The 13645-nt window shown below is 46.0% G+C and overlaps 1 protein-coding gene across 5 annotated transcripts in view; it reads right to left on the reverse strand.

Annotated features, from left to right (window-relative positions):
* Positions 1 to 473: 473 nt before the first annotated feature.
* LOC118358994 (BTB/POZ domain-containing protein 8) overlaps positions 474 to 13645 on the reverse strand; it is a 38829-nt gene continuing 25657 nt past the window's right edge. For 4 of the 5 annotated variants that reach the window (XM_035737093.2, XM_035737092.2, XM_035737091.2 and 1 more), the window contains 7 exons: positions 12742 to 12871; positions 11358 to 11419; positions 9583 to 10213; positions 8185 to 8272; positions 7672 to 7808; positions 5547 to 7571; positions 474 to 1378 (listed from right to left, as the gene is read on the reverse strand). In XM_035737093.2, the coding sequence (XP_035592986.1) occupies positions 837 to 1378; positions 5547 to 7571; positions 7672 to 7808; positions 8185 to 8272; positions 9583 to 10213; positions 11358 to 11419; positions 12742 to 12871 (3615 nt within the window). In that variant the 3' untranslated portion in view covers positions 474 to 836. The remainder of the gene's footprint in view (positions 1379 to 5546; positions 7572 to 7671; positions 7809 to 8184; positions 8273 to 9582; positions 10214 to 11357; positions 11420 to 12741; positions 12872 to 13645) is intronic. The other variant, XM_035737095.2, reaches the window with a different exon arrangement.

Below are 13645 nucleotides of genomic sequence, written 5' to 3' on the forward strand. Positions count from 1 at the left end.
GACCATCATAAAGACTAAAGAGCATGAGAAAGAAAGCGTTGTTATTTTCTTCTAAATGTTGCAAACACCAATACAAAAAAATGTCTGCATGCACAACAGCTCATGTGTCTAAACTCGCAGTCCATTAAGTATTAAGGATATAAAGGAAGGTGATGGACTGAATGCAAACAAACAAGCGCAGCTTGAGAGTCCAAAACAACCTCAAGAGTTCCATGAAAAGCAGCATAAAAAGCAGTAAATAAATAGAGGAATCAAACATAATGAAATCAAGGTATAAAACGGAAGAATTGTTGTACCGTAGTTGTCAAGAGAGACAGAAGACATGTTGTAAAAGTCCAGACAAAGTGTAACAGCTCCCTGATAGACAGTACTGTAGCAGTGTCAGTCTCCTAAATGCAGTCATAAGTGTTGTATAGTTCAGCGGTATTCAACCGGGGTACTGCAGCGGTCAGCCCCGCCCCCCAAAAAATCTAACTTATGATTGGGGGTCGCCGGTTTGCCTGGGAGGGGGTCCCTGGGCAAGAAAAGGTTGGTACAGTATAGTTGATAAATGTACCAGACACCTGGTCCAGTATAGTTGATAAATGTACCAGACACCTGGTACAGTATAGTTGATAAATGTACCAGACACCTGGTCCAGTATAGTTGATAAATGTACCAGACACCTGGTACAGTATAGTTGATAAATGTACCAGACACCTGGTACAGTATAGTTGATAAATCCAGAAAGAGGTTAAGAGGCTAGTGTCTCTTTAATCCTTAAAGCCATCAATCAGTCAGTGATGTGTTTCTAACACCATGATGATCCATTCACTTCTAATTCTTTATAGTCTTTGTCAGTGATGTGTTTCTAGCTCCACAATGGTCCACTCCCCCTGCGGCGAGGCAGCGTCTTCAGGAGAGAAGCTGGTCACAGTTATGCTAGTTGTGGAGTCCTCCAGGGGTGATATGAGCTCCGCCCAGCGTTTAAATGTCTCCTTCTCGTGGGGTAGGAAGATCTGCTGGGCGTCAAGGCAGTCCCGGGAGAGGGACAGGGTCTGCTTGATCAGATACTGGGCTAGGTTCAGGTCCTCAGGGACTGGATTTATGATGCCCAGACTGGACTCCTGGTCTGAGAGGAGTTGCTTCAGCATGCTCCAGTCACGCTCTGCAAACTTACTGCTCTCCTCATTGTAACCTTCATCATTCTCCTCCTCCTCCTGCCCCACTGTGCTCCTCCTGCTCCTATCCTTGATGTTGTCCGAGGAGCTGAGGTGCTCAAAGGCTTCTCCCACGTCCAGTTCGTAGATGGGAGAGAGGGCTTTGGACGGGCGGCGGTCTTGTGTACAGGGCGGGGTTGTTGTTTGATCCAATCTGTCACAATGTCCCTCATTGTCCCCTAAAAACAATTGACAATACTGCACAATGACTTAACGATTCAGCTTTCCATAAGTCCATAGTCATTACACAGGCATTCTTCTGGTCACTTCTTTCCAATATCATCCCAACATCAACATGACTAAAGTTTCCCCCTTAATGCAACTGTGTCCTCTTAACCATTTAATAATCAATGATTGGATCAGGCAATGGCCTGTATTCTACTAGGAGATGGGAGGGGGCCCTCGTTTCACCATTGCATTGGTACTTGCGTTACAGACCAATGGATTATGATATGATATTGTTGATATACTGTACATTTATATCAGGTGTATAAATCACGAGTAATCACTGACCTGGACTGTGGGTGACAGGGAGGATGCACAGCTGCCTTAAAAGGTGAAGCACAGAGGGATGTAGTTGTCTGGATGTGTCTCTTTTATCCAGCAGTAATTAACACAGTAAGCCATGCATTGCATTGTCAGCGCTGGTTAGTTAGCCTAACTCTGCATAACTCCGTTTGCTCAGGCACCAGTGATATGTTTGAAGAAGTAAACCGTGCAGGTCTCTAACTATTGAGCAAACCTTTTGTATTGTACAGATATGATTATTATACTGTAACAACAATCTAAATGCAGGCAGAAATTATTTCATTTGTAGAACAAAAGGAAGTACGCACATCACTCGTTTTCTCTGACATTTCCCATTTGTTTTTATATACAGTTTCTTTCTATCATAAACACTGCTTCAATATCACTAAATAAGAGGTCTATACAGTCGCAGAAAAAAGTTTGGAGAATGACACAAATATTCATTTTCACAAAGTCTGCTGCCTCAGTTTGTATGTCGGCAATTTGCAAATACTCCAGAATGTTATGAAGAGTGATCAGATGAATTGCAATTAATTGCAAAGTCCTTTTTTGGCATGCAAATGAACTGAATCCCCAAAAAACATTTCCACTGCATTTCGGCCCTGCCGCAAAAGGACCAGCTGACATCATGTCAGTGATTCTCTCGTTAACACAGGTGTGAGTGTTGACGAGGACAGGGCTGGAGATCACTCTGTCATGCTGATTGAGTTCGAATAATATAATAATAATATATAATAATAATAATAATAATAATAATATATGCCATTTAGCAGACGCTTTTATCCAAAGCGAATTACAGTCATGTGTGCATACATTCTACGTATGGGTGGTCCCGGGAATCGAACCCACTACCCTGGCGTTACAAGCGCCATGCTCTACCAACTGTGCCACAGAAGGACCGAAGGACCGAATAACAGACTGGAAGCTTCAAAAGGAGGGTGGTGCTTGGAATCATTGTTATTCCTCTGTCAACCATAGTTACCTGCAAGGAAACACGTGCCGTCATCATTGCTTTGCACAAAAAGGGCTTCACAGGCAAGGATATTGCTGCCAGTAAGATTGCACCTAAATCAACCATTTATCAGATCATAAAGAACTTCAAGGAGAGCGGTTCAATTGTTGTGAAGAAGGCTTCAGGGCTAACAGAAAAGTACAGCAAGCACCAGGACCGTCTCCTAAAGTTGATTCAGCTGCGGGATCGGGGCATCACCAGTACAGAGTTTGCTCAGGAATGGCAGCAGGCAGGCAGGTGAGTGCATCTGCAAGCACAGTGAGGTGAAGACTTTGAGGATGGCCTGGTATCAAGAAGGGCAGCAAAGAAGCCACTTCTCTCCAGGAAAAACATCAGGGACAGACTAATATTCTGCAAAAGGTACAGGGATTGGACTGCTGAGGACTGGGGTAAAGCCATGTTCTCTGATGAATCCCTTTCCGATTGTTTGGGGCATCCAGAAAAAATCTTGTCCGGAGAAGGTGAGTGCTACCATTAGTCCTGTGCCAACAGTTAAGCATCCTGAGACCATTCATGCGTGGGGTTGCTTCTCAGCCAAGGGGGTGGGCTCACTCACAATTTTGCCTAAGAACACAGCCATGAATAAAGAATGGTACCAACACATCCTCCGAGAGCAACTTCTCCCAACCATCCAAGAACAGTTTGGTGATGAACAATGCCTTTTTTAGTATGATGGAGCACCTTGCAATAAGGCAAAAGTGATAACTAAGTGTCTCGGGGAACAAAACATTGATATTTTGGGTCCATGGCCAGGAAACTCCCCAGAACTTAATCCCATTGAGAACTTGTGGTCAATCCTCAAGAGGCGGGTGGACAAACAAAACCCCACAAATTCTGACAAACTCCAAGCATTGATTATGCAAGAATGGGCTGCCATCAGTCAGGATGTGGCCCAGAAGTGAATTGACAGCATGCCAGGGCAGATTGCAGAGGTCTTGAAAAAGTCGGGTCAACATTGCAAATATTGACTCTTTGCATCAACTTCATGTATATGTCAATAAAAGCCTTATAAAATAAACTTAGGAAAAGCTTGTAATAATACTTCAGTATTCCATAGTAACATCTGACAAAAATATCTAAAGACACTGAAGCAGCAGACTTTGTGAAAATTAATATTTGTGTCATTCTCAAAACTTTTGGCCACGACGGTACTGGCAAAATATCATAAAAATGTCCACTTATCGCTGTTGACAGCAGAAACAAGATTGACATGTTTTGTTCTAGGATACCCCCTACCTTGTATGCATCCAAAATGTCACCATATCCCCTATATAGTGCACAAAGTAGTGCACTATATAGGGAATAGGGTCCCATTTCAGATGTAAACCCCTAACTAAGTAATAGCATAGGATTTGCTGTATAACATGAGTGAAAAAAGAGAGACATATCAGAACTATGGAAGATAAAGATTGTTCTAGACACACTACACACAGAAGGCTACCAGGCAGCACCACACAAAGGCTATTGAACCAAACCAGTACTACAGAATAAAACTAGTAAAAAAATCAATACAAACACAATAATATTGGGTGGAATAAATAAAAAGACAGACAACAAATGGCTTGTATTACTGGCATGCAGATGTCTTTACTAGAAAAGCAGACTGAGGAACAGACACAGGCTAGGAGGATCTGACAAATTACAACAAAAACAAGCCGATCCTGGGTAGGTAAGGGTCCCTGTAGGTAGGTAACACGTAGATTGACATAAGACTAAACCTTTCTCAAAAGCAATCTGGTCATCGTGACAGTTTAGTACTGTGGTCCATAGTACAATACAGATATTTTGGGATTTACCTTCTAAATCAAATGGCCATATTATTATGTGATTTGATTTGGTAGTAAAAATCATAGCTTGGCTGCATGTCTTTTGCATAAAACACAAATTATAAAGACATCAATCCCAATAAATAATATCATCAGCTATTATCTTATTGGCTGGACAAAGACCAGAAGCTACTGGAGTTCATGGCATTCAATAAAAGAAACAACGAAAAATCATTGAATAGGCCTATTTGCATTTTTATGTACATCAAAGTGCATTGGTACAACTAGGCCTATAAGTCAATCCGCCACACCTTGTCACAAGGCAGGTGGTTTATAACCAACACATGGCATAGTACTTGACACTAAATTATTATGTTTTGGTCCCCAAATGGCACTCTATTCCCTACATAGTGCACTATTTTTGACCAGAGCCCCATGGGCCCAGGTCAAAACTAGTGCACTATAAAGGGAATATGGTGCCATTTAGGGACTAAAACGTAATAATTTAGTGTCAGTTTTCGCATTGACATTAACATAGCTCTCTCCCCCCCCCCCCTTTTCATATGTAATCTGAGTAGTCAGGGTCAGAATGCCTCTGAAAAAGTTGAATCATTAGGATGATTATAGCTAAACTACTCCTGCATGTTTTTTGATTGACCAATCTCCATGTTTTAAATTGGTGTTGCAAATTCAAATCAATGGATTGGTACATAAACAGATGTTTTGTGTAATGATAGCAAGGTTTTAGCTATATGGGCATATACAAAAATGATCCCCTCATTGAATTTGAACTAGTTATATAATCTGCATAATATCCTTTTTGAGAGGAGTGGGATAGCTAAGTGTACGTTTCATGATGCAAATGAGTAGTCCGAGCATTATATCATATGAGATAGAGGAGATTGTATCTTGCAAAGGGTGAACTAACTAACTATGCCTTGACTGATGGAGTTTGGCTGGGTGGGGAAGGAAAATGGGTGAGGGGTTTGGTTTTAGGGTTTAAATTAGGAGGGGTCCTAAACGTAGATTAGTATACATTACCTGCTGGGGACTGTGGGATAGCTGCATGTGCAGGAGACTCCCCTGTCTGCTGAGGGTAATTTAAGTCTAGATGTAAGTCTGCTCTCTTGCTCTCTGCAGGTACAGATGTTTGGTTAGGCTTGGTTGAGGGGTTCCTGCGTGGTGTCCCTCCGTTGCTGTACTGTTCAGCAGGCCGGAGGTCCAGGTGGCAGGGTCTCTCCCGCTCCTGGGGAGGCAGGTCACTGAGGTCAGGGTCCAGTGCATGGCAACCAGGGCTGGGCTCTACTCCCTCCACCTTGGTGGGGTTATGGTCATCTACCAGAGGATCCTGGATCTCAGTGAGGAAAACAATGGGTTTGGTGTTGGACTCCTGCTCGGTACCTTGTTCCTGCTGAGGTGTGCTTTTGGGAAGGTCAGACGCCAGGTGCTCCCCAGAGTGAGACACGGAGTTGGAGGCCGACTGAGGGGCTGGAGGAGGGTCACTCTCGAAGACTTCGCAGGGTGTGAGGGGGTCGTCAGGCTGTTGCTGGGGTGGAGTCTGCGCCCCGCCCTCCTCTGATCCCAGCTCCTCACACTCGTCCACAGAGATCAGAACAGAGCGGCGGAAGTTAGAGGCTGACTGGTAGTCCTGCTGCTCATTGTCCTGGTCAGGGTCAGCTCCATCCTCAAAGGCCAAGTTGATAATGCCCTGAAACTGAGGGGATGGGTCAACAGGAGGCAGAGGGGAATGATGACAAGGAAGAACCTCCACCTCTGACTTCTCGTCCTCTTCCTCATCCTCCTCTTCCTCAGACTCCTCAGACTCATCGGAGGAGAAGAGCTGGCTGTCGGGGACCTGCTTCACTGTAACACTGGCCTCCACTTTCTCTACCTCCTCAACAGGGACCTCCTCTCGGTCCCTGCTCAGCCAGGAGCGTGGCCGTCGCCTCACCCCTTCCTCCTCACTGGTGGTCTCAACCTCGCGCCCCTTCAGCCTCACCTCGACCCGCAGCCCACCGTCCAGCATCTTTAGCTCCTCGGGCGTACTCGTGTCACTACTACTGCGGCCCAGGAAGTCATGGCAACGCATGGTTCCGCCTCCCTTGGTTCCGCCGCGGTCGTTGGAGCAGCAGTCGTCCACGTCGTCCTGCGAGCCTCCGGCATCGTAGTCCTCAGAGCGGGGCTTGATGTCATCTGAGGAGGTGGTGGCGCTGCCGGACTCTGACTCAGGGCTGACCTGGTGGTGCAGGCCGCTCCACGAGTCCTCTAGAGGGTTATCTGTGCTGTTCAGGCTGCCTGGGTTCGGGGTGTCCAGGGGAAGATTGGTGGTTGAGCCAGGAGTGTGTTTACATGTGTGTGTTCCCTCTGTGTGCTTAGCAGGCTCTCCGTTTACAAGAGCATTCCCTTGAGAGATGTGGTTGGTTGCTGGTGGCTGACTGGACAGAGCCCTGATTCCTCCTGTGCTGTTCGGTTTACCTGGTTGTTTGGCAGACTTCTGGGGACTCTGCTTAGGGCTGGTGTTCAGGGGTAAGGAGAGCGAGTCCTCTCCTCCACAGAGGCCCTGGGGGCCTGATGGTAGTATAGTGTTATGTGTCGGGCTCTGCTCTGTTGATCCTGCTGCTGGCTCGGAGGCCGCCTCCCTGGGATTTGAATGGGAGGAAACCTCCTCTGCTTCAGCACCAGTGTCATTAGCCTGTTGAGTCTCCGCAGAGGTTTTACCATTATATCCCTCTTTCTCTTTAGCTGCAGGCTTTTTAGAAGAAACGACAGAGGAGGAAGAGTTTTTAACTGGCCCCGCTGACTTTGGGGAGGCTTTCTCTGTAGGAGATTCAGAGGTACTTTTCTGCTTAGGTCCAGATTTGGCCATTGCTTGCGGAGGCTGTTTGGAAGGAGCAGAGCTAGAGTTGGATTTTGTTGGTTTAGAAGCAGATTTGGCTGCGGTAGCTGGGGTGGGTTTTGTGGTCTTCCTGGCTGCCTTGTCTGCTGAGGCTTTAGAACCATCCTTATCCTCTTCTTTCCTGGGAGACGCATGCTTTCTGGCACTCAGGGAGGACCCAGGTCTAGAGACTTCATGAGAGGAGAAACAAGAAAAAGGGAAGACTATTTCAATCATTTGGCCCACAGTGAGATGATGTTAGGATTTGTTTTGGCACAAACACTCACGCACCATGGTTCTCAGCGGAGCCTGTTGGTGTGCTCCTTCCCTTCGTGTCTGCTCTGGCTCCTGTTCCTCTAGTTGTTGCTCTTCCTATAGAGGGAGGCTTGGCTTTATTGGCCTCTCTAGCGCTGGGCTTATTGGTTGGGCTGAGGGAGATTAAAAAGACAATCAAATCAAAAGCATACACAGCCCCAGAGAGCAGAAAATTAAGCCTGACACTCACAGAAATTAAAGCTATTTTTAATTGTAAAAATATATATATTGTAATTTAGGAAAATAACAACAATCAATACATTATGGACACAATATCACAGGGCTTGATTACCAGTAAGGGACAAAAGCTCATAAACCTCATAAGGCCTTAGCATAAACAAGCACTGTGTTGTTTCGTTATCTATCTCTGTATGGACTAGCAACTACCAATATATAACAGTGGGGGGCAGAAGAGCTTTTTCTACCATTTCTCAGGGACGGTCTTCTATCTAAGTAGGAGGTTCTGATTGTGGGTGCAATGCTGCTTACCTGTTGGTCTTTGCAGTGTCTGTTTTCTGGGGGGGTTTCGTCAGTGGAGATTTGGTCAGAAGTTTAGCCTGTGTTTTTGACTTAAGACCTAAAACACAGGATTGTTATAGTGTGCTTTCACCTTGCACCAAAACACTGATATGTATTGTTGGAAAATGAAAACCCCTCATTCTAAGTGAGCAGTTAAGAGGAGGAATAAGATTAGTTTAGCTATACAGCTTAGTGGGGAAGAAGAGTGCAACAATAAACAGACATTGTTTTGGAGGGGAAAAATGCACATTCATCTAAAGAAATTCTCAAACAAAGTACACCAATGATTACATTTTAGGGAGAGCTAACAGGGATGTCAATATCTGACAAACAATTAGTGTTTTTTTTCCATTCATATTCAGCAAGCTAAAGGCTAGGAGCTGATAATAGTACTGTACTCCAGAGCCAAAATAATGCACAATCAGGACCAATAAAACTGATAGAGCTGGAGTAGAGTAGGTGAATAGGGATGACTGGTTTGGTTAGAGAGAGAGAGAGAGGGAGGGGGAGGAAGAGCATATGGCACTCTGACTCTCTCTTCTTCTCTTTTGTATGAAAAAGAGAGACAGGCCGGCTGAGGCCCAGTTCCCCAGACAGACAGAGGGTGTTGCTATCAGTCTACACACCACCACAACTCCCGCTCCAAAACGAGCATACACCGTCACCACGGGAGCTTGGACCAGACTGGGTGTGGAGAAATAAATTGGTCTCACCCCTGTGTGTGAGCTATGTTGGTTTTGACCTTCAGCTCTGCGGCTTTTTGGGGTGTCTGTTGCCAGGCTGTGCTACCCATAGGGATATTTATTTCTGTGGTTCTACATTGAACTGATTAATATGCATGAAAGAAAGGAGTGCTTCTTGATTCATATTCATGCACACCACTACTGTATATAATGTGTTTCTACTTCAACGTATTCTCTTCCTTCTCTCTGGAACACCTCAGGGTTAAAGCATAACTCATGTAAATCAGTCTGCTACTTATTTCCACAAAACTTGCTGCCAACTAATTTCTGCGTCAAGCAAATTTTTCAGATACTCTTAACTTCCTGCCATAAAATATAATTATTGTCATCATAAGAAAAAAGAATGAGTGAATTAACCCAGCTGGCAAAACTGGTTCGGATGACTTTATTACAGCGTCATTATCACAACGTCATTAAAACGTAATTACAAAATCATCATGACGTCTTTTCAACCATTTTTCCCCATCTGGGAGGCAAGTAAATAACATTGGATGTTAAAACCTGGAAATTACAGTTACCCAGCTGGCAAAACAAGTTGAACGTCATTACAACGACATTATGATGCATTTTCAACCAGTTTTGCCCACTGGGGAGCAAGTTTATAACGTTGAATGTTAGACCAGACCTGGGATGGCGTGGCTGTTGCGTGGGCTTCCGGAGCTGTTGTCAGGGGAGGCACTGCCTGATGTGGAGGGGGTGGTGGTGGCGGGGTGGGCTGTGCTGCTGTCTGCCCCCTGAAAAGAGTCACCCTTCCCTGCTGTACTCTTCTGCAGCTTCCCTGGCCTAGCCTGAGCTGTGGAGGTGGTACCTGGAGGAGAGGTCTTGGGCCTGGCTCCAGGGTTAGGCCTCCTGTCCTGGTCCTTAGCCCCTTTACCCCCTGTCGGGGAGCCCCTGGATCCGTTAGCAGTGGCTACCTCCTTCATAGCCCCCGCTGGGCCAGCTGTACCGTTGAGCACTGTGGCGGAGGTTGTAGTCTTGGCTTTAGCCGTGGTGCTTCGGTGGTCGCCTGGCTGCTTGGTCTTGCCGTTCTTTGCCCTGGATGGGTCACTGTCTCCAGGCTTGGTAGCGTTAGTTCCTCTCTCTGCGGTGGCTGGGAGGACTGGCGTGCCCAGCCCGTCTGACTTCATGGTGGGTGATGATGCAGCCGTAGTGCAACTTCCTGTTCCTGTGTTCCTGACGACCCGATTGGCCCTGTGGACAGGAGGGCTCTCACACGGAGCTGCAGGACCTGAGGCGCATCTTACACCCCTTGGCTGCTAAAAATAGATGAGAGGTTTTGGAATGGAAAAGTTCCAATCACACATTTAAAATAATGGCATAGTGGTCTACGGACTCGATTTAACAGCTAAATACAGAGAAGGAAGTCCGACCTAAACTGGAATTAACACGCTATCTAGAAACTGATTAGCCAGATTTTGTAGATACTGGCTAAGAACATTTTACTTATAATGATCGTGATACGTTGTTATTTTAACCTACATTAGTTGAATCAATGGACTGAATGACTAAGTTGATCGCGATAAGAGCTTTTGCTAAATTACTCAAATGAAATGGAATTGAATAGAATTGAATAATACTGTTGAGGATGCCTGCAAGCTACTGAGCTGTACTGTATACTCAGGCTTGTAAAACAAAAGCAGCCCCGGACCTCATCACATCCTTCCAGGTGCTCGCTGCCTTGTGTCACAGTTAATCAGTCTGATAAGGCACAAGGTCTGTGTATTTATCACTGAGGGGCTGAAAAGGTAATTGCTTTCTGTGTCAATTACGAAATGACAGCCGTCAGCAGCCCTGTGTCGGGGTCAGCAGAGCGACAGAAGTATAGCATCCCAAATGGCACCCAGTTTCCTATATAGTGCACTAATTTGGACCAAAGCCCTATGAGCCCTGGTCAAAAGTAGTGCACCACAATATCTGTCAAGTTGCTGTTGGCGGGGCCCCTCTCAGCCACTCATGTCTCTCACACACACACACACACACACACACACACACACACACACACACACACACACACACACACACACACACACACACACACACACACACTTCGCCTCCAGTGTGTGTGTGTGTGTGTGTGGCTGGCTCTAGGTTTCCCACCATTCACATCTCTGTGATATGTGAAGTGATTACATGCTTTCAAAAACCAAAAGCCACCCTCCTAGATCATAATCGCGCCATTACATCCACATTTGTGTCATTTAGCATCTAGATGCTCTTATCCAGATTATAATTTGTGCATTCAACTAAAGTAGGTATCACAACCACATATCATAATCATTACACAGGTTTCTTGGTGTTATAGATGGGTTCATATCACCCGACTAAGTGACTTAACGACGAAAAAGAGGAATAAAACAATTGCTTTTAAAAGAGACTAAATCAGCTTTTATCATACATTACCTGTGAGCTGGTAAAAACAGGCTTTTTCCCAAGTCTTCTACTGTCTCCTTTATCAAGAGCAGCTATAGGAGAGAACACAATTAAAGCAACGTTTAAAACATGTTCAAATTACCATTACATTCAAATATACCAACGTTCCTGAAATATCAAATCCAAGACATGTCCATTGAAGATACTGCAATGTGGCTATTCCACCTCAGGCTTCCTGATTTTCATTTCAATGAGATACAGTGGGTGAAACAATGCGTACAATCCTGATGTGGTGAGATTTTCATTTAATCAATGGAACATCAGTCAACTGTGTCTGCCGAGCAAGAAGAGACTTCACAGCTTATCTTACCATTTCCCCAGAGATGCTCCAAATCAAGACCAAACTGCTGCACCGGAATGTAGTCGGAGTGTGTGAGTGTGTGTGTGTGTGTGTGTGTGTGTGTGTCTCTGGTGGGTGTGTATGATGTGACATGTGTGACTAGATTACTGTATGCAACTACCAGTATGCATATTCATTCTATGTGCCTTGCCGTGTGTATGCATGTGTAAACTAGGGTCTCTATGTGAGAGACAGAGAGGGAGATTCCATCAGTATGGAATGTCAGTGGAATTCTAAAACCAAGTTCAATAAATCATTCACGCAAGGCATTTCAATGGATCGCAAAGCTAAACAGTCAAAACAAAGCAGTACTTCATTCGTTTCTCAGAGAATGCATGTAATTATGTGTGAAAACCACAAAGAGAGAGAAATTCAAGCATCCACCCCCGCCCCTTTTTTTACAACACAGAACATGCAGAGTATGCTGCAGTTACCATGTTAGCCTTGACTACGATTGGCTGAAAATGGGGTGAGAGAAACCGAGGCGGCACCCTCCTCGCCCAAACAATAGATGAACCTTCAGGTTGTGGCTGTGGGTGCTCTGTTCTGTTCTGCAGATGTGCTGAAAGCAGCCATTAATTGTGTGATGTTACCCAGAGGCAGCGGCAACAACATATGCCTCGGGGGGCTTTGGTTCCTTCCTCTCTAACGATACAGAGACAGACCCTGTGCTCCATCACTGAAGCCTGGTTCCAGGTCTGTTTGTGCTGTCCCTTACCCATCTCCTATGGGCATTGTCACTATAGCCTTGTCCCTGATCTGTTTTGTGCTGTCGCTTGTCATCTCCTATGGTCATTGTCATGCCAAACAAGATCAAACAAAAACAGATCTGGGACCAGGCTACCATCACTATGTGGTTGGGTTGAATAGAACAAACACACCCTGCATAATATCCCATCTGAGCCGAGAGGAAGAGAGCTCTGGCTCTCCTCTGCAGCGAGGGACAGATCAGATCATCTCCCAGCTACAGCTAAAGCCCCATAGATTAAAGATGGCCGTTTTTCCTCGTCTTACCTGCCAGTATCCGCTCTCTGTGCTTGGAGGGCAGGGTCTCCCATCCCCGCGTGTGGCGGACAGCGTAGAATGACTGGAGCAAGAAGGTCCACAACCTAGCGCGCAGCGCACCAATCTCTCGCCTGAACGGCTGGTTTAGAGAGGAAAGGAGAGAGGGGAGGGAGGAGGAGGAGGAAGAGAGGGAGGGGGAAAGAGAGAGAGCGCGAGCGAGCGAATCAGCAGCTGCTTAAAGTACCCATCACCATGGTAACCCCCCTTTCTCTCTCCCTCCCTCTTGCAGAATCCACTTGAGCTCCTTTGAGCTAAATGGATGATGTCATCAGCTGAGGCTGCTGCTGTGCTCCCGCCTCCTCTTCCTCCACATCGCCTCAATGTTTATAAGAAACAGAGCTGGGGGGGGGGCTTCTTCCCTCACACAAACCCTCCCTCCATTCAGTCCTCTCGCTCTCCCACCCTCACACACATACACACCCTCCATCCCTCCCTCCCTTTCTCTCTCGCTCACCAACGTCTAACACGCCCACCCTCTTTCCCTTCCTCTCACTCGCTCTGGCTCTCACGCCCTCTGACTACTGGCCACAACACAGAGGCAGATTAGAGAAGGCCACTCCCATGTCTCACTGCTTTCCCTCCCTCTTTCCAACTCTAATCCACCCTGCCATATTCTGCGTAAGGACATGTGACTTAACTCAGCCAGCCTAACCCTGGCTGCAGCTCAAACCCAGCCAGGCCTCTACGCCCCTGGGAGTAATTACACAGGAATCATGGAGCTCTGGAACTGTGAATCTCTACCTTTCACCCAACTTGTGTGTGTGTGTGTGAGTGAAAGAGGGAAGAGAGAGGCAGCGAGCATAGCAGGGAATGTTTTAATGTTCACCCTTCACAGCTCTTTCTGTGTCATTTC

This window comes from Oncorhynchus keta, chromosome 26, assembly GCF_023373465.1.
Source record: "Oncorhynchus keta strain PuntledgeMale-10-30-2019 chromosome 26, Oket_V2, whole genome shotgun sequence".
Lineage (NCBI taxonomy): Eukaryota > Metazoa > Chordata > Actinopteri > Salmoniformes > Salmonidae > Oncorhynchus > Oncorhynchus keta.